We start from the raw sequence: 20,271 nt of genomic DNA, 5'->3' as shown, positions 1-20,271 counted from the left end.
TTTGATTGTTTTCTTTATGTTGTATAATATTCACAATTTAAAATAGCATACTTTGTTTTTCTCAGTTATTCTCTCTAGGCAGTTTTTCTTACTGTTGTTTTCCACTTTGGTTTAACTTTAGTATAACACCTTACAAATGATCCTGCCTGCCTCCTGTGTGTGCATCGGTCCTTTTCCTCCACATCAATTGATGATGGATGCGTACTTCTTCACAATATCCTCCCTGTTTTTTTTTTTCTTACTTGTTTGTTTTTTTACACAAAGAACTCCACTTTTTATCACTAAGCGTCACACATCAACTGCACTTTTGATCGTATTTAAACATTTATTGATAGATGTGTTGATGCTCTCAAGGAACCAACAGTGGAAAAAGAAGTAAATGCAATCATGACAATACGATTAGATCATGAGGTTTTCAAACATCAGTACTCAGAATTTATAGTTGTGAAGATAAATCCAAATTCTTATAAGAAATTTATAACAATAAATGGTCACCCTTTGATGTAATAAACTTTAACAAAGTACATAATGATTCATGCTCACCCATGATTTGGTGGTGAGTTTAATGTGAGTGGATCTTTATTCCATGGACATCAATCTCGTCATTGTGTAGTTATTAGAGATGCACGCTGAGAAAGAAGTGATCATGTGCTGGATTAGCCGGGTAAATGAAAGGTTGAAACAGAAAGATAAATGCATCACAACACTGAAATCTATCTGTGTTGTTATCAAAGACTTTATGTAGCTGTTAGCAATGTTGAGGTCAAAGGTGGTTTCTTATTTTCTCTTAATGTGGATTTGAGCAAGACAACATTTATGCCCAAGTTCTGTGTCCTATCCTGACTTGAAGATTCACTCATTAATCTTTCAAATATTGCAACTTTTAATTTAAACCATTACGTTACCTTTTGTGTTTTGTTTTTTTTTTATTCCAATTGCTTTTTCTGCTTGTTTTATCTGCTGCGGAAATAAGGCAATAATCTCTATTAACCTGCTCTCCATACATTCCCGACCACCAGTTGTTAGAGTTAAAAGTTCATCTGCATAACTAAATACGTCCCCACTTCTCTTATCTGTAATTTTCCCCACTCTTGTCTTCATCCTTCTCTTCATCCACCTCTCCTCGTCTCCTTCTTTCCTTGACACAAGTAGAGTGACGTGAACTTTTCAAATTGGTGTCAGCCCACTCTCCTCTTTACATCTGTTTTTCTCGTTGAGTTTTTTTCATTCCCTCTGTTTGACATTATTAACAACATTTAACTTTTTTTTTTCCAATCTCCATCGCTCTCTTTCTCTCTCCATCTCTAATTTATTAACATCGTTCCACATTTCGCTCTTTCCCTTTGCCCTCACTCCACAACTTTCCCTCCATCGCTTCGGTTTTACAATCAGAAATTAAATTGCCTGGGTCTTGGTTAGATAAGTGTGGCTATGAAGCCAGCCGAGTGGTAATTAGATGGTAAATTGGGGACATTAACGTTGGGAAGGGAGCCTGCTGTCTCTCTCTTCATTATCACAGTCCAGACACCTTCAAACAACTACATTTACTATGACCTTTAGCCAAAGACCTCTTCCTGTGGGGTTGCAACTGTGTTTTCCCATCAATGTTTAATGTTCTTAAATGTCTGCTTCTGTGGGAAATGTGTGTTTATGTGTTGTAGCTAGCTTTCCAAATAACACATTTTCTTATGGGACTGCGTATAGATATGTTATGCACACACAATTGCTATAAAAATGACTCCAATCCCCAATGCAAAATTTTAACTTGTTTGTGCAAATAGTACACAAGAAAAGTTTAAATAAAGAAAAAAATTTTTACAAGGATTTTATATAAATCAAACACCAAATGGTGCTTTTGATCAGAATGCCGCAATCTCAAAATTATTCCACCCCGCTAAAAAAACATGCATATGCAAATGAGGTGTGTTTTCAGGTACACCCGAACAGAGCCATGATTAGTGAGCCTTTCATAGAAATCCTTTAGTACCGGGGCTATTAATATCACATGTAAGAAATATGGCTAAATCCAGACTATTGTCCCAGAGATAACTGCCTTTGACAAACAAACAAATGATACAAAAAAAAGATAGCAAAGCCTTTAATTGTTGTGAAAGATTCAGTTGGACGCATAGATGACTTGATTAAAGCTAGATTGACATGGATCACAGCACCTGGACCTGGCAGAAAGACGACCTGCCACCAGATTCCTGAGGAGGCAAGTTGACAGAACCCCTCAGCCTAAGAAGACCTTGAGAAAAACCTGGTGGTAGTAGCCAAGGAGGCTTCAGTTTCTACAGAAAAGTTCATACTATATCCAACTTTGACTGAGCTGAAAAAAATAGGAAAAAGAAAATTAGGAAAGCGGAAACATAACTTTGTACCTGCACACAAAGAGGAGGATCTACTCCATCAAAAGAGCTGAGAGATACAGCCGTATTGAAGCCGTCCCAATCACGTGTTTTGAATTTTACTGAAAATTTCTGCTGGGATTAAAAAAAAAATGTGTTTGCAACCTGAAAACCCAAGGATATAAATGATGTGTGGGCCTTTTGGTCATGAGGAGTGGGTTATGATTCCTCAAGAATGCTGCAAGAAGATGGTGTGTGCCTACGCAATACGTTTATCGCAGACTGTAACAACACAATTATAATGTATCATTAAAAGAAGTATTGTGTATTTAGTTTGGAGAAGGAAAATGTTCGTTATTTCAAGCTATTTGTGTAATCTTACCCTTGTTAGTTTGTTCAATAAACTCAATTTTGCTGCTGTACATACAGCAATAGAAAGTATTTTTCCTGGGTGGAGGTCATTTCGCCATTACCTTTGCACTTTACGTTGTTTCACTGTCAGCCTACTTGCTTTCTGTCTCCCATAAGTTGTTCTGTACAAATTGGGCCTAATTTTCTGTTTACCCAAATGTAATAAATAGGACTTAAGTTTCAGTTATTATGGTTAGATCAGGGGTCATAATCTGGGTTGTTTTAGAGTCACATGATCAATAATGGAAAACACAGCACAAATAAATAGAATTACGTTGTAACGCTACAGAAAATGGTATACAGTTATCCTCAGCTGTGCGTAAGATTTACGCAAGTTACTAAATTACACAGTTGTTTTGGTAAATATGTAATCACATGGTTTGTTGAAAGTAGGTTGGGACGAAATGGGGGTACGAATTGGCCAAGAGGCGATCATTTTTTCTCCCACGTGAGTAAATGCATAAAAAACATTTTTGAAATATTGTTAATTTCCCTGTATTTCTCTTCATTACAATACAAATCACTGTAAAAACCATTTGATAAATTTAATTTATGGCTTACATAATGAGGATTGATTAATCAGTTTTTGCTCCGTTGTAGGTCATGTGTTGTGCTCTGGTTCGTTCGGTGTTGTGCACTTTGTCAATTGATGTATGGCTGGTAGTTTAAAGGTGGCCCAGTTTATCATGTTGTGCTGGCCTGGTCTGTCCTCTCATCTTTCAGACTGTCAGCTCCATAATGGGGGATCATCCATCACATGTACAAGCAAACACAATCACACACACACGCGCGCAGAGGCTAACACACACAAACTAACTCAGCGCTCAGCTTTGAGGAAAACATCTGAAAAGAATGAACTTAAACAACAGCAATTACAGATGCTTAATCATCTGTTATAAGCTCGACTTATCTACATTAGAGTCACAGATGTAGGCAATGAATTTCATCACAATAAAGGATGAAAATTTTAGTTTTCAACAAGTGAGAAAAGGAGCAGTTGGAGAGTAAATGTTTCCATCAGCGATGCTAAATCCAGCATCTCTTAAACTTTCTCCATGCTGTGTAAAACATCAGCACATTCAGAAGTCAGCAGATACGAACCAGAGTATGAGCTAACTCTTTCCCCTCGAGTTTCTAGTATTGAAACACCCTGAAGTTAAAAATTTAGGCCATAACAGTAAAAACAAGTGCTTGATTCAATAAAGCTCAGTTTGTTTTGCACATGGCTGAGAATTTGGGGTAATGGTGTGGAGAATACGCTCTCAGTAAACATGAAAATTTTATTGATCCTAAAAAAGTAAGATAAAAAAATAGGTCATAGGACTGCAGCAGCGTTCGGCAGGTGGAAGAACAGCTAAATGAATGTAAAAAGTAAATAAATAAATAAAAAATAAAAATATATATATATCATGAGTAATTAATTTAAAAAAGAACAATTTGAGATGAGACTTTTGAAATGTTTGTTGTTTTCAGATGCATCAGGCTTAAATCTTGCGTTTGTAAGCTGGAACATCTTCACCAGTGTCGGTGTGTTTGCACACTTTATTAAGTTAGCTTGTTTGAATGGAAGCTCCTAAAGGTTGTCTGACTGTTTGCTCGACAAGCGATGGATCATAATTAGACTGATGATAAATGACTGGGCAACGCATTAACACCCGTCTATTTCGATTTAACTTTGTTCCCATTACGACATGAATGCTTTAATGCTTTAAAATGCACATATATGTAAATAAGACATCTATTTAAACCACTTTAGATGCTTTGTCCAGATGGTAATTAGATGTAAATCAAAGAACCTTGATAAATTACAGAAGAGATTGTAAAGCCATCTCTTTCCTGCCCTTTTTTCCGTTTCATCTATATTCCTCTTGTCTTTCAAAGGGGGTTGATTCACTTTCTTTCTTTTTCCCCTTTTAAACCCTTCTTTTCTTTTTTTTCCCATCATCCCTTTGTCTTCTCTGTTGAAATCTGCTCTTTTATAATCCCGCACTTCTTTCTCCTTGAAGAATATAATTGTCCCCGTCTTCTCTTCCACTCTCGTTCCATGTCTTTCCATCCCTCTGTCGCACCTTTCCTTATTTCATTTATTCTTGCCACCTCTGCTCTTTAAGAAACTGAGGAGAGGTCTCCTCTTTTCAGTTTCACTGGTGTCAGACAGGCGTCGGTGGAGTTAATTCTGCCCTTAATGAAGATTAAACAGTCCAATCCACATTTATGTGTCTGCAAGTCTGTGTTTGTGTGCAGATCATGCATGTGTGAGTAGTGTAGAAAATCCATAAAATGAATTTTGACCTTGGTTTGTCTACAGCTCTTTCAGTATTGGTATTATCTCTCTTTTTCAGGTTGATCAAACAGGGCAGGATCCTCTCAGTTGTCCTTCAGCTCATTATGGTAAGAAACAGTTTAATAATGTTTGTCAATCAACTATTCGTAAAATCAGCTGAGAAAGCAACAGATAAAACAAACTTGTGTGTTATATTAAACAGAGATGCCCCAATCAGTCAACTAGGGATTTGAATTAGTCAGTTTTCCCCTTTTTTAAATCTCTGATCAGTGATTGGTAGGTCAAAACCTACGTAAACGTGTTGTTTGTTTAAAGCAAGCAGCATGACCAACACATTGGCCAGTATTTTAATTTCTATGTAAAATTAATGTAATTTTAATATTTTTTCACCCATTCTTACTTTGATTATGTTTGTAACTTTGTCCTTTTTCAGTGAAAACAAGATTCCTCTTGTATGAACTCGAGTAGCTAGGATATCGTAAACAGCACCAACTATATGTGAGGCTGTAGCAAGAACCCAGAAGCGCTTCCAGTTTCCTCGTCTTCAGACTTAACTCGTTAAATGCATCTAAACTAGGAGCTCCCGCCATTTTCAGCCTATAAACAGCTCAACCAACAGCATGCACTTCGAAGGACTTTTTTGAGTTTAATAAAAAAAATCTGATAAAGGTTTGGGACATGTGCCTTGACACACATTTGGGGATTATCCTCTTAATTTATTCATTTTCTCTTGGATCCACAACTACTAGCTTTATCAAAAAAAACCTGCAGGGCATTTTTTCCTCTTTAATGTGTCATAGTGCCTAAAAGAAAAATCTGAATTAGTTAAAATCGAACCTGTCGAATCAGACTTCAGTGGAAAACCGGAAAGCCTTATCAGTGCATCTCTCTCTCTTCTTTTTTTTTTTATTCCTCTCTCAGTCTTGCTCTGCACTTTCTCTCGCTCGCTCCATCCAGCCGCTATGCAAATGAGTTGGAGTGGCGTTGACCTATTAGAGGGCTTGTGTAATTGACTGGCAGGTCAGCACGAGGGAGGAGGGACGCTTAATAGACTTGGAATATGAACTCCACTCTTCACACCCAACACAAGACCTCATGCACAAACACACACCATTTGCCTGTTATCACTGGAGCATAGTAGCGTTGCCAGTAAACAATTTATTTCCCCTGACCCTTTTTTGCTAACACACATTCTAATGCACCCACCCAACATAGGGCAATCTGTTTACAGCTAAGCAAAATACTTGTGCTGCAAGAAACAGTCCCCCCCACCTCCTCCTCGCACACACTCACACATCCACACCCATCCTAAATAATGAGCGTTCGACATGGCTGCTTTCACAACCGTGACTAGCTGATGCAGAATTTTTAAACACTCTTATCCAACAGCCTGATTAACTCGTCTCCTGATTGTTTACTGCTGTCTGAACCACTCATGTCTGGGTCCATTAGAGCTGTCTGTGTTGCTCACCTATGGATTGATTTATGTTGCCTGAAATCCTCTGATCAAGACGGAGCACACCTGTCACTCCTGATCACACTTCTCACAGAGAAGCTCTCTTAATTGTATTTGTCTACATGATGAAGTAGTTCTGCTTCAAACGTAAAAGGACCTCAGGATGGCGCCTAAAACGGACTTGTTAACCGTTAGCTCGCTGAGCCTTTGCTTAGATTCATTTGCTTACAATAGACTCTTGTTAGTTACATTGTTTTCACATGAGTTTCTAGAGGGCCTTCTAGGAGGATCCAAATTAAAATAACCTCTGCTTTTTGCTCACTGTTATTGTTCAGTTTAGGGTTTTTTTTGTATTCACTATAAAGTATTTTTGTGACCTTCATAGTTCATAAAAAAAAATCAAATAGGTTTAGCATCGTCACGGAAAGGCAGTTTGTCCAAGGTGTGAACGGATGCCGTTGTCTTCAGCCTCAGGCAACTTCACCTGATGAGTACCAGCCTGACTTAGCAGCCCGTACACAGATCACACTGATGTACGCAGACCCTGGAGGCAGAGCTGGCATATCTTTAAAAGGATCAAATGCTGAAACGGGGGCAGGAGGAAGAAGGAGAAATGGGAAAAAGCTGTAAAAGTAAGGACTGCAGATCCTATTAGCAGGTGAAAGTGTTAGCTGGAAGGAGCAAGGGTAGAAGTAAAGGAGAAGGAGGCATTCAGGAGATGGCAGTATGAGGAAGGCAAAAGCTGCAGTTCGAAACATTGTTTCTTCTTAAAATAAACAATTATCTCATATTACTATTCTCCAGTACTTCTAGAAGAAATACATAATTGAACCTTTTAGTTCTAGTTTTGCCCGCCAAGGATCAGTTTGTGCAAAATGTGACATCTGGTATTCTTCCCAGAGAGAACACGGCTGCTTTTCATTTCCCATGCTTCTATCAATAGAAGTGTCACAGCAAATCTGCCTGAGTGCACGAGCACACAGTCTGTGATGAGAACAAAAAAGATCATTAGGATGGGACTATTTTCTGGGATGGCGCTGACAGCTGTGTCTGCATAAGGCAGCACTTGAATTAAAGCCGAGCTTCACCGATGCTTCAGACTGTCGAGAAGTTAAAACTCAAACCTGTGTCTAAAAAAGTCATTGCCGATCACCCCAGCCCATTGAGGTAAATTTGTTAATCAATTTTAAAGGAGCGTTAGGTTATGTTAGGCTCATGGCAGAAAAAAAAAAAAAAAATTAAAGTGGAGATGTAAGATTTTTGGTCGACAGTGGCAAAACCGTTGTCAGATTATAGTGCGTTTGATTTGGTGTCAAATCAAATGTGAAATGAATCACTATCACCCTGCAGAAGGTTTTTTTTTTCTTTTTCTGTGTTTTCATAAACTGTGCCTATACCGAGAAGGCATAAATAAAGTTTAAAGTCCATATCCTTCCTTTTTTCCATTTCTTACTTCTTCACAGTTGTTGTTAGATATTTTCTGGCTAAAAGTAGAGATGTAAAACTTGAACTTTTGGTTGATAACATGAGTAAAAGTGAAAGCTGACCTTGCGTCCAACTTTTGTGAAGGCCAACAGTGTCACCAGTGGAACAGTCCAGAGCGCAGTCGTCCTGCTGTGTAATCTCAGCGGAGACACAGTGAAGAGTCACCAGCAGCAACATCAGCAAGGTACAGTGAGTGCACACTCTGCACCCATTTCCTCTTCTGTTTGTGCCATTTTAATGTTTTGTTCGCTCAGCGGAGGAAGCAAATTAGAGAATGAGACCTGAGAGGACGGCGAATCTTAAAGTTGACAAATCGTTCTTAAAATATCAGCATTTTGTGACGTAAAAATTGAGACCATTTAAAAAAGATTGTCCACCTGCAATGTCGCATATATCCTGTAAAGTTCAACTGAAAATCAAACAAATTCATTTTTGAAAAAAAAAAAAATAAATAATAATAATCATAAAAGCAGTAACAATAACCTGGTTGTCTAAATGTGTATGTCAAGCTAACACTGATAAAGTATCTTCATTTTAATTTTTTTTTTGATGACAAAAAGAAATGATCGGCATCTTGACTTATATCTGCCAATTCCACCTGGCAAAACTTCTCAAAATCTTGAAGACTTTTCTTATCCACAACCCGTTTCAGATCATTTTCTGCTCACACTCAATTGATTACCTCAAAAGCTGCATTTTCTTCTGGTGAAGCCGTTCTTCTGTTGATGTGTGATTGGACTCGCTGTGTTGCTGAAAAACTAAACTCCCTTTTCCCAAACACCCGAAGGTTTCAGGTCACAACTGCCTGGTATTTAGAACTGCTCATATTTTAATCCAACAAGTATTAGTTTAAGCCCATGCAACCAGGTCATTGTGTATTTTTATGTTCTAAAATTTACCTTTCTTTATTTTTAAGTTGAATTGTACTGGAAAGGCGTCACATTAAAGTTGGAAGCTTAGAAATCTGGGTGTCATTGTTTCACATCAGAAAGATGTGGCAGTTTTGTCGTCCGCTGAAGCTGTGGTGTTGAAGGTAATAAAAAACATTTTTACTCTCACATACAGGTTAGTACTTTCTTTAACATTGGGTCATTCTTGCACAATTGCAATTACACGTTTAACTATAGATTCAAAAAACTAACAAATATTTATACACAAATCTTGAACGTGCATAGATGCACACAAGAATTCAAACTAGGGGAAACGACAGTAAGAACAGAAGTTTGCAGAACACAACTGTATTGTTCAGTGGCCATAAAATGCAACTCTCTAATGCTTCCCTGGAAACCCGTGCTAATTTGTCTCCACGTCCCTTTCACTGACTCAGTGTGCATCTCTCCATCTTTTCCTCGGTGAGCTCATAGCCAGCATCTCTTCTTCTGTTTCCATTGGGTCAGCAGTGCAGCAGTTCACTAGTCAGCATCATTATCATCCAATCAGCCCCCCTACCAACAGGAAACTGTCAACCCAGCACTAACACTGGCCTGGCAATTAACACCATCTCCACTTCTTTACTGCTTCTTCATTCCTCTCATGTCCTTTCTGTTTTGTTTTTGACTGTCCCGCACTTTTCCAAACTAATCAGCGCCTATTTTACCCCCACCCCCCCACCCCCTCTACCACCACTGCCCCCCTTTCCCTCCCATCATCTCATCGTCTTCTGTTTTGTCTGTTTTCAGTTTTACACATCCCTCGTCACCTATTTTTGGCCCTTCTTCTCCTCTCTCCGTTGTTTTGGGAGTCGCTCTCTGCAGATCGGTGTAGTGATGGGAGAGAACAGGGGAAAGGGGAGAGGAGAGGAAAGCAAAAAGGGAAGAAGCGTGAATAATTGGCTTTTTAAGGTGTGACAGAGAGAGAGTGAGGGAGAGAGAGAGGAGGGTAGCTGTGGTTTGCAAGTCTGTGTGTGTATGTGTTGTTAGACAATGAAATAGACAGTGAAGAAGAGCAAAACAAGGTAGTGGGTTTTTGTGTGCTCGTGCAAACGTGTCTGTGTGTATTCCTCCGTGTACGTGTGAGGCTGAGAGAAGATGTGTGTGTGTGTGTGTGAGTGTGTGTGTGTGTGTGTGGAGCAGAGGATTCAGAAGAACCCAGCATCTGTGTGTGTGTAACAGAGAGAGAGAGGAGATGAGGTTTATAATTGGGCAGATTTGCCTCTGACTGAGATAATACCCCCTGGGGAATGAAGACAGAGATAGGACAGAAGAAGGGAACAAGAAAAAGGGAAAAAGGAAAAAAAAAGATGGCAAAAAAGAACAGGAGGGAGGGAATATGACAAGGGAGCCAAAAACACCAATAGGGGAAGTAAAAATGGTTGCAGAAAGGTTGATGGGAGGAAGAATGGGATAAACAGGCCTACATTTGGGTCAGAGACACTTGGGAAGGGGATGGGATTATAGAGGAGAAAATTGGGAGGTTAAAAACGAGCGACAGCGATGAAGAGAACCAGCAGGAGAGAGATAACCTGATTCCACAGTGAAATGTGATTTCAAAATAAAGTTTGCTCTCATGTGCACGCTCAAAGATTGCTCGGTTTTAATTTGGGCGCGCGCGGCAGATTGACGGAAACCGTCTAGGCTGTAATCTGATTAAATAAAGATACGAAGCCTAGGGCTTATCCACTGAGAGGGAATATGAAACCTGTTTTGTAGGCACACTGACAAGCAGACGGACGGATTTAATAAGGAAATGGACACATTGGGAACATCAGAAATTCAGTCCAACAGTTCAGAAGTGCTTAATGTGCCGAGATGTCTTTGAGCTCGGTCCAGGGTTGAGATTTGGACAAAACATGACACAGCTTCATCTTTGATTATAGAAAAATAAACACTTCACAAACCATTCCTCTCTGCTTATATGGATGGTATATATTTTTTTTCTTCTTCTTTCTTTCTTGCATTTTATTTTATTTTATTTTATTTTTGGCATCTTAGCAAACTGCTTCAGTGCATGCGCTGCTTAATGTCGATGCGATTTGCATCAATAAGTCATTCAAAATTTGTTTCAGGTCATTTCCCAAATGGTGTCCCAGCAAACTCCCACATATATGTGAAATCGATCATTTTGCTCTTTAGCATAATTTCTACACCAACATCTGTCTTCCATATTAATGTTTTCCTAATAGCAAGGCTTACAGAGATGAACTGAATTGACATTTATTCATAGTGGAAATCGATGGTATGGTTGTTCTCCAAGTTGAAGACACAATGACAATTTTTTTTCTCTCTCTCTTGGTAGTCAGTGAAACTAAACTTCTTCTTTTTTCTGTTTTAGGTGAATTAGGTTTACCAAAGTCATTAAATGTCAGAATAATCAGACATGGAAGTTTGTTTATCTGAGTCAGACTGGACTGAGCTCAGGAGTTACCCATTTACTCCCAAGCTTTAACTAAAAATACTAGGAATTTATGTATTTTATATCGAAAGGATGTTAATTAATAATTAAGCGTTAAACTTGTTTTAATCATTCATTTATATGCAATGTGTTTTTATTACTTTAATTACAACTACCATGAGCTAAAATGGTTTTTATTGGCCATTCGTGAGTCGGATGAGTTTTCCTCTTCGCTCCTCTGGTGCTCTGAGCATTTCAGTGTGTCGTTTCCCAACAGAACTGTTTTAAATACAGTTTATAAATAGATAACTCTGCTAAGCTTTTGCACAATGTCTATTTTTAACTTGGATGATGACAAAATACTAAAATAGATCACTGCAAGGTAACTGCTTACTGTTATCATCATTTATTTATATATATGTTTTTAAATACCCTTTAAAATGACCAAGTGTCTTAATGAGATAAATGCTAAATGTTGTATTGCACAAACATTGATCGAGCTAGGTTTTCTGCTGTGACACTTCTAAATTGCTGTGTATTCAGACGTTGTCATGACGTGGGTTTGTTGTGCTAGCCTGAACTCAAGTCATAATTACCCTAATGATATTAAGTACCATTATTAGGCAGAAGCGATATTATTGTTATTGTTAGCAATAGTCTTGAGCAGAAATACCAAAACTATGTTATTGTTTTAAATTAGATATCTATTTTATTTCAAGTGCTGTTCATGCCACTACTGAAATATTCCATATTACTTTGCTTTTTATTGTTTTTGTAGTTCATCTGTAGCTGATTGCCTCCAGATTAGGTGCTTGAACATCCATAACATTCTGAAAAACATGACAAAACTTAACATATGATAAAGACAAAACCGTAGTTATAAAATCTAAGTGAAATTCTATGACTATTTGTTTTTTTTGCTTTGTTGCTGTCCCTCCCTCATATGCCTAAACTTGGCAGCTTCCACCATTGCAACCCCCAAATCTCCCAAAAGCAACTATTTGAGCGATTCTCTATGTACTTTATTTTTCTTTTAATCTACAGGAAAAATATTTGACCAACCTTGTTTTCGGGCTCTAGTTTCAAAACTTTACTTGCAGTTTTTCCCCACTTTATTAGATATATTTCAAACATAACTGCAGAGTTTTTTTTAAATTATTTGATTTGAACAGCCCAGTGCCGTCCAGCAAAATAATTTGGCAATTTGGCAGAGTAACAGTGCATCTGACTGATCTTTCTAGAGCCTGCAATGTTGGTTACACTAACCGAAATCGAGCATCATCTGCTTTTTAACTAAAGATCTACTTGAACTAAAAAAAGAAAACCGGATGAGTTTTTATCATTGAGAAGATGGATTTAATATATTAATTGGTTTAAGGGCATCTGTTTGTTTTCTTTTTCCGGAGAAACAGAAAAGAAGAGCTAGAGGTGTGGACTTACTATAAAGCTGCACTCATTGGGATCCGTGACTCGTGTTTCAGCTTGTATTTGCAGACATTTCTGTTTAGGCGTTCTCGGTTGTGGTTGCCTGCAACATCTCTGGAGGCTCATAACAGCTTGTTAAACTTACTTCAAAAGGGGAGGTATGTTCTGTCAAATATAATGAGCAATGGATGGTGAGTCTGTGTGTGGTGAAAGTAATTAAGGTTAGCTGGATCATATTATATATATTGGTCAGTCTCTGTGCCTTGAGCTATTTTAAAGGGAGAAAGAGAAGTAGATTGTGTTATTATTTTAATAATCCCATTAATTAAGTTTGTTTTAGTTGTGGTTCATGTCTGAACAATAAATGGACTGTTTTACCAGAAGGTGATACCTTTTTCTTTAGTGCAACATAAAGTTGTTGGGTTGAATTTATGTCTAATATTAAATTCAGACTTCATCCTCTTGAGGAGAATATTGCAACTGAAAGCGCTTTTTCTTTTTATTCCTTGAACTTTGTTTACTCATAACCATTACAAAACAGTGTAAAGGCCAAGTATAAAAACCAATCAAGCCTGGCAGCTGACTTGAAGGTCCCAGAACACCCAAAACAGTCCGATACCTTTTCTCATTAGTTCAGGTAAGATGCCTCTGATGTTGTCTCTGGTTCAGGAGAGGCTTGACATGCCGAATGTGACATCTGTAGCCCATGTCTGGTATTTGTCTGTCTATGGCGGCTCTTCTGGAATGGGTTTCACTAAACCTGCGGTTCTCCCTATTACCACACTTCTTCCTTCCACTCAATTTTCAATAAGAACTGTTGTCACAGTATTCTAATTTTCTGAGACATGATCTGTAAGCTCCCACCATTAAATTTAGAACAAAGGGCCTGGATTATATCACTCTTACATGTGATTTTTTTTTTTTTTTTTTTTGTACGGGTTTCACTTTCTGAGATGACTGGCAACAAATATTGCACTTTTTTGTTTTTTTAGACACACTAGCATATACACACATTAAATAAAAATTGTGATTCTAGTCATGACCAAGTTTGGCAGAGAGAAAAAAATGTGACTATCTTAATAGCAAAACGTCATTCATTTTGACTGTGTAGCCTTAACCTGAGTAGTAACTTTATGTGAGTTTGAAATCTTTAGAGGTTTTCCTGGTCCAACAAATATGAAAGTCAGATTCAGCCCTGACTTGGAAGCATTTTCTGCTCCACAGAGCTGGTGGAGGTGTTGGTGAGCACTCTCTCGGAAGCTGCGCAGGTTTACCTTGATGGAGAAAAGCATGCTGGAAGGAAGATCAGCCTGGTCGTCCTGCAAGCTCTCCTGGAACTGCTGCACAACGTCCTAAAGCAAACATCAGGTGTTGTGCGAACTGCACTGCAGGTACGACTACTCAAATGAACAAAACCCTGCCGATCTTTACTATAGAATTATATGAAGGACACAATATATAAATATGCATTTTTTTTTTCCTTATATGAGATAATTTCATGTAACTTGTTACATTTCCGCTTATAAGCTGTACATCACCTTGCAAAAATAGTCTCATGTTTTGTTGCATTTTAACCAGAAACTTCAATGTATTTATACAATTTATATAATAGACGGGCTCAAAGAAGTACAGTTTTGAAGTAGATAGAAAAGAATATGTGGGTTTAATTTTTTATTTCCAGTAAAATTTGTAATCCCCTTTACACTAATACCCATAAATAAAATTCAGTGGAGCAAACTTTCTTCAGATGTCGAAACAATAATCAAGAAGTCATGCAAGCAGTTTGCCACAAACCATGTAGAGGAGACACACCACATACATTGAAGAAGGTGTTCTGCTCTGATGAGGCAAAACTACACTGCTTCAGGTATGTGATGGTTAATTACCAAACATTTGTGGGGAAAAAGAGTCTCTAAAAGACTTGACAGTAGTGCTGAAAATCCCTTTCCAACGGGAAAGTGACCCTACATATTTTGCAGTTTGTTCAGACAAAGCATTTTAATGCGTAAGAATGGCCCAGTCAAAGTCCTGACCGGAACTGAAATGAGAAACTGTGGCAAGAAAAGAAAATTGATGTGTACAGTTGTTATCCATCCAGTCTGATGGAGCTTGATGTAGTTTTGCAGAGACTTATAAAAATCTGAAGTTTATAGATATGAAAATCTGAAAGGCACCTAATTGAAATGACTTGCAGCTGTAAATGCAGTGAAAAGTGTTTCTACACTCAGGAGGGTTGAATTCAAATGGATGCTTAGACTTTTATTTGTAAAAAAAAAAGAAAAGAAAAAGAAAAAAACTAATGTTTTCTGTCCACTTCACAATTGTGCAGTACTTGATGTTGGTCTAAAACATTTAAGTTTGTAAAAAAGTTAAAGAGCTGTGAATACTTTTGCAAGGTACTTCATTTTCCACCCTTTTTTTTTATTTTAATTTTTTTTACCGATACTTGGCCTCTTCATCTCCAGTGAGCCCACATCGGCCGACAAAAATCACAAAGTCATCTACCTGAAAATGTTGTCCTTCTGTCTTTTCCCCCAAAGGCGAGTGCATGTGTGTGTTTGAGTGTGTGTCCATTGATGTACAAGGTAGAAGCTAGCAGGTTTAAGCAACTGCAATATTGAAGTTGTAGACTCAGGAGAAAGTGCATGAGGTCCCTGGGACACACACACACACACGCATACACACACACACACAGGCATATACTGAGGGGCCTGTCTGGCTATGTCCCTGCGGCCTCATTATCACCGCTGGCTTTGTCCTCAGCTTGCCTCACTATATAGACAGACACACGCATACACACAAACCAGCCCCCATCTCCCCATACTGTGCACCCCAGCCCAGTGCATACATATTAATGCCTGGACAAGGGGGTGGAGGGGACTAAAGTGGAAAGAGGGTAAAAGACTGGGTGAAAGAGAGGACAGAGAGGAAAGAGGGGAGAAGAGGAAGCATGGAAAGAGAGATGGAGATGGAAAAAAGGAACAAAGAAAATGTGCAGCAGAAATCAATTCCACCATAAATGCAAAGCTCATTAAAAAAGAAAAATTCTGCCTAAACCAAATTCTTTTGGGTAATAAGGTCCGATAAGGGAAGCGGACGTGACTCGGCCGCTCTTCCTAAACTGTTTCGCAGTTTGTCAAGAGAGAGTATGTCAGATATTTCAGCACAGAGGTGGGAGAAAAAAAACCCCCCAACCCAGAACAGCAGTGACTTTGGTGGAGAAAGAGGATGTACGCCACTATTAATCATCTTATTCCACTACTAATTGGCCTGAAGTTTCACTGCAGGCATGGACTGAACTAAAATAAGCCAAACTGTATTACCGGGACGCTAATGATGAAGGGGAAACAAAAGAAGAAAAAAAAACAGAATACGAGAAGGTTAATTCTTTGTGGCACACTAAAAATACTTGGTGTGGCAAAGAAAAGTGTTCAGTCGATGTTGTCCTGAGCGTCTCGTTAAGGAACGGCGGCAGTAACGTCACGCAGGTAAACTATTTCCTTTCTTAGTCTATCACATCGTCTTTCTGTGTCAGACTGTCAGAATAAGTCTTGACAAGTCTCTGGATAAATCATTATTGACTGTCAAATCTCTATAAATGATTTAAAGTGCGCGCGTGTGCGTGTGTGTGTGTGCGTGTGTATAGAGCCAGAGGCTATCTTGTTCAGCAGCAGAAACGGAGGCAGCAGAGAAACTGCTCGTAGCCAACAGACCCTTGAGCCAACTCAGCACTCACCTCATTCACATGGTGAGACCTTACACTCGCAGCCTTTTTGTGTTTGTGCTGATACATTTTCTCCCAGCGTGTTTGTGTACGTCTCTGGATTATTCGCACTGCGTGGCGAAAGTTTTCACGTCCGAAGAACTTTGCCAGCCACAAACTGTGTTTCATTGGTGTTTTGTGTGATGGACTCGCACAAAGCGGTGCAGGATTCCAGAGTGGAAGGAAAATGATTAATGTTTTTTTTTTGTTTTTTTTTTTAAGTTTGGAGGAAAAAAAAAGAAAATACGGCAAGTGTGTTGTGCTTTGGTATTCGGCATTCCTTAGTCAGTACTTTACAAGACTAATTTAACTTACATATAATCTTGGTAGCGTTGTTTTTTTTTTTGTGCTATGTTTCCACCAATTTAACACATCTACACTGAACGTTTCCACATTATTCTTTTGAAAATGGCTCCACCTCAGATTGTCTGCGAACTTTGACATTGGACTCTTGTTCAGTTTCTGATCTGAACTTTAACTGCACCATTCCGATATATCCATATTCTTTGATCCAAACCGTTCTATCAGTAATACTTGTTCAGTCAAGAGAATCTCCCACCTGAGCTTTGAGTCTCTGCAGCTCCTCCCAAGTTACCATGTCCCACTTTTCTTCTTCTCTGGTTAATGCTCTTCTTGCCCAACCTGTGGGTTATTGTGGGTTAGCTGTGTCTGTGGGGGGTTTTTTTTGTTGTTGTTGTTCTTTTTTTTGCTGTTGTGAAATACTTTTTCCATGTTCAGATGATGACTTGAGACAGATCTTAAAAGCTTCAACCCTCTCTGCAACTTTATCCCTAACTTTTGTGTGGTGTTTCTTGGTCTTCCTGATGTTGAGAAAGCCTCTGCACACATCCACACGGAGCTTAAAGAGCTGCAGTTTAACAGCCACCCTCAAAACAAATTACATCTCCACAGTCATCTGTGAGATGGTGCCTTGACTTCGCCTCCATGACTCTGGATGTGTAAACGCCCTATCTCTGAAGATTAATGAGAGATCGCAAAATGCAACTCACTGATGCAGGGAGTCCCCGCACCCTTAAAAAGTCTTATTTATGCATGTAAAATGAAGGCCTTAAAACGTCTTAAATTCACTGAAAAATATGTAAATCAGCCTTAAATAAGTTATTCACAGGTCTTAAATTTTGCCCTGGCAGGTCTATTGATTACTATATATGTAGTTTATTTTTTTTGTGGGACTTTTCTGTCAGACATCTGTGACGTGAAGCAGAGGAGGCTACCGCTAACTAGCCGACAGAAAACCCTTGCTAGCTAGCTAGTTTTTTTATGCCCATCATTGGAAAGTGTAAATTTATCGCCAGCTGGCCAGATGTGGTTCATCTTTGCCACTGTCTCACTTCTCCTGCCAACCGGAACGTTTTTATGTGTATTCTGTGAATCAAGCTTGGCTCTTCTGTATAAAATATGCAATTTTCTATAGTACATTTTGGCCTTGAGACTTGTCTTAAATTTCCTTCATGATGATTTTAAAACGGCCGTACAAAAAAATTTAATTTTGAGTTGGTGAAACCTGCAGTGATGAACACCTTTAAAGCATCAAGTTTCCACAGCTCAGAACCGAACACCAAACATTTCCTTGTAGCGTTACACATCGCTCCTGTTTGGCCTGCAACGCCACCTTTTACATGACACCCAAAGAAAAAACATTGTTGGTTGTGGATGAAATGTGAGAAGATTTAGAAATTTCAGGAGATACGAAAACCTTTACCAGATACCGCATAATATGAAACAATGCTGTCCCTGCCTTGAGCAGAAGAGATGAGCAGGTAACATAAACAGTGTGTAGAATGAAGGAAAAGCAAGATGGCCGTGCATATTTAGCTTACATTTGACCACTGATGATTGTTATAGTTATAGAAATCTCACAAACAGGAAGATAAGTATGGAGTACATTTTTGCCTTTTTTGTTTTTTGGAAAGAAATTTTGAACATTTAACCAAAGGAGCCTCTTAAACATTCTCACATTCTGGTTCTATTTTCTCTGCTGTCCATCAAATGTGCCGTAGATAACGCTCCCATTCCTTCATGTGGCTTCAAAGTCTCAGTGCAAACTGTTAATAGAGTTCAGATTAAATTTAGTATCACAAAATCTAAAATAAACTACCAAAATTCAAATTCTTTAAATGTAATTGCAACCTGTTCTTATCACCTTTGACATTTAGATTTAAATAGCCCTCAAAGCTAGGCAGAGTTTGGTGAAGACAGGGTTGCCTCACAAGAAGAAAGAACTGTCATCTTTACTTTTATGAAATGTAAATGGTTCAGAGAGCAACCACAAGCACTGAATACACACTTAAACAAACTTAACAAAACGAAATATTGATATGTTTCCCATCTTCTTCTGAGGGCGGCCACTGAATTAAATGTTCTCTGGAATGATGGCGCAGTGGATCGTGTAGCAGATGATGAAAACAAGACGAGTCAACAATGCACTGTTAAAAAAAAAAGGAGATTAATTCATGCATTCCATTTTGTTGGTGTTGACTTTTTATTCTGAGTGTGTTATGTGCCTTTCAGCTCAAATAAAAATGAAATAAACTGCCTGTGAGACAGAAGAAAGAATCCACGCAGAACGGAGGATGCTGTAAGTCACCCTGGAAAGTCGATGGCATTGTGGAGAGAGCAGAAAGAAAGGAACTTGGGGGCCCAGAAAAGAGGGGCGTCTCCAGGGACACAATGAACACATTAGAGGGTTGATGGAGCAGCCAACACACTCTCGACCTCTGCTCAGCCCCTTTGCCCTTTGAAAGATTAGTGAGTGAGCGAAACGCTGTCAATAGCAGTGAAACATCACTAAAACTGCCAAAACGGGTAGCTTTAGACACCGGTAAACCTTTTGTTAATGTAGAAAGTTTAATCGTTTCATTTTGGCTGAATGCAGGTTACAAATTGATACCCCAACCATTCTTCTTCAGGGTGTTCTGGCGAGAAAGGAGAATTCACGGTTCCAGCAATTACGATCATCCAAGTCCTGAAGCAGCAAAACGTCACCATGATGCCACCTAAACCTCTGTGTATTTTATTTAGAGTTCCTGTGTTCTTTCTTAATAATGTAGTGTCGATGTAAATACAGTTTGTCACACTTTCACGAGGCTCTGTAGTTGGTCTATTTAGGAGGAAACATCCGTTTTGCCTGCTCCGTGCTAAAAAAGCTTTTAGGAATCAAAAATGCCCTGTAAACTCCAGGTTTAAGCTCATAAAGTTTCTCTACACACACAACACAGTGTGTCGTAAACATCGGTCGCTAAAAAAAAAAGTAAATAATCTTTAAAATTCAGCTAATTCTAGCGTTAACACGAATTGAACTGTGGTTTTTGTGTGTTTCCATCGTCTCTCCAGCTGTCCACTGAAAACCAGGAAGTGTGGGAGGAATCCATTCAGTGTCTGTCCTTACTGGTACAGCTGTACGGCGGAGAGGGCCAGGACTGCTTGTCGCCTTCGTGTTTACAGAGCTTCTCCCATCTCCTGCGCGCTCACGTGAACTCCGAGAACCCCCGAGTCCAACGCACGGCTCTGAGGATCATTAAACGGCTGGTGAGTCGCTCACACAGCAGCAGCGTCTGATGCAATGTATCTAAATTTCTGCTCTGGCAGGAGAGAATCTTGGGGCCATTGAGAGATAATAAAATAATAACTAGACACAGACTTGCACACACTCTAACTCTCACAGACTCATACCGGGCTTCCTACTCTCCCGAATAATGTGCAGTTTCTCCTGAATGAGACTGACAGAAGGTGCAAGACGGATTGAGGG

The 20,271-nt window shown here is 38.9% G+C and overlaps 1 protein-coding gene and 1 long non-coding RNA gene across 12 annotated transcripts in view; one reads left to right on the top strand and one right to left on the bottom strand.

Annotated features, from left to right (window-relative positions):
• The window catches only part of ulk4 (unc-51 like kinase 4), an 88,474-nt gene that overhangs the window by 48,896 nt on the left and 19,307 nt on the right, over positions 1-20,271 (top strand). For 2 of the 11 annotated variants that reach the window (XM_015038069.1, XM_015038068.1), the window contains exons 31-35: positions 5,102-5,150; positions 8,069-8,168; positions 13,964-14,130; positions 16,386-16,487; positions 19,857-20,051. In XM_015038069.1, the coding sequence (XP_014893555.1) occupies positions 5,102-5,150; positions 8,069-8,168; positions 13,964-14,130; positions 16,386-16,487; positions 19,857-20,051 (613 nt within the window). The other 9 variants (XR_001425702.1, XR_001425700.1, XR_001425701.1 and 6 more) reach the window with 9 other exon arrangements.
• Positions 11,998-12,458, bottom strand: LOC106950910 (uncharacterized). The gene is made up of 2 exons (XR_001425707.1): positions 12,377-12,458; positions 11,998-12,144 (listed from the first exon to the last, which is right to left on the bottom strand). It is a non-coding gene; the product is annotated as an uncharacterized LOC106950910 (long non-coding RNA).

The sequence above is a fragment of the Poecilia latipinna genome, unplaced genomic scaffold (genome assembly GCF_001443285.1).
Source record: "Poecilia latipinna isolate Pla-1442-1.1 unplaced genomic scaffold, P_latipinna-1.0 Scaffold428, whole genome shotgun sequence".
NCBI lineage: Eukaryota > Metazoa > Chordata > Actinopteri > Cyprinodontiformes > Poeciliidae > Poecilia > Poecilia latipinna.
This window is presented reverse-complemented; position numbering and strand designations above follow the sequence as displayed.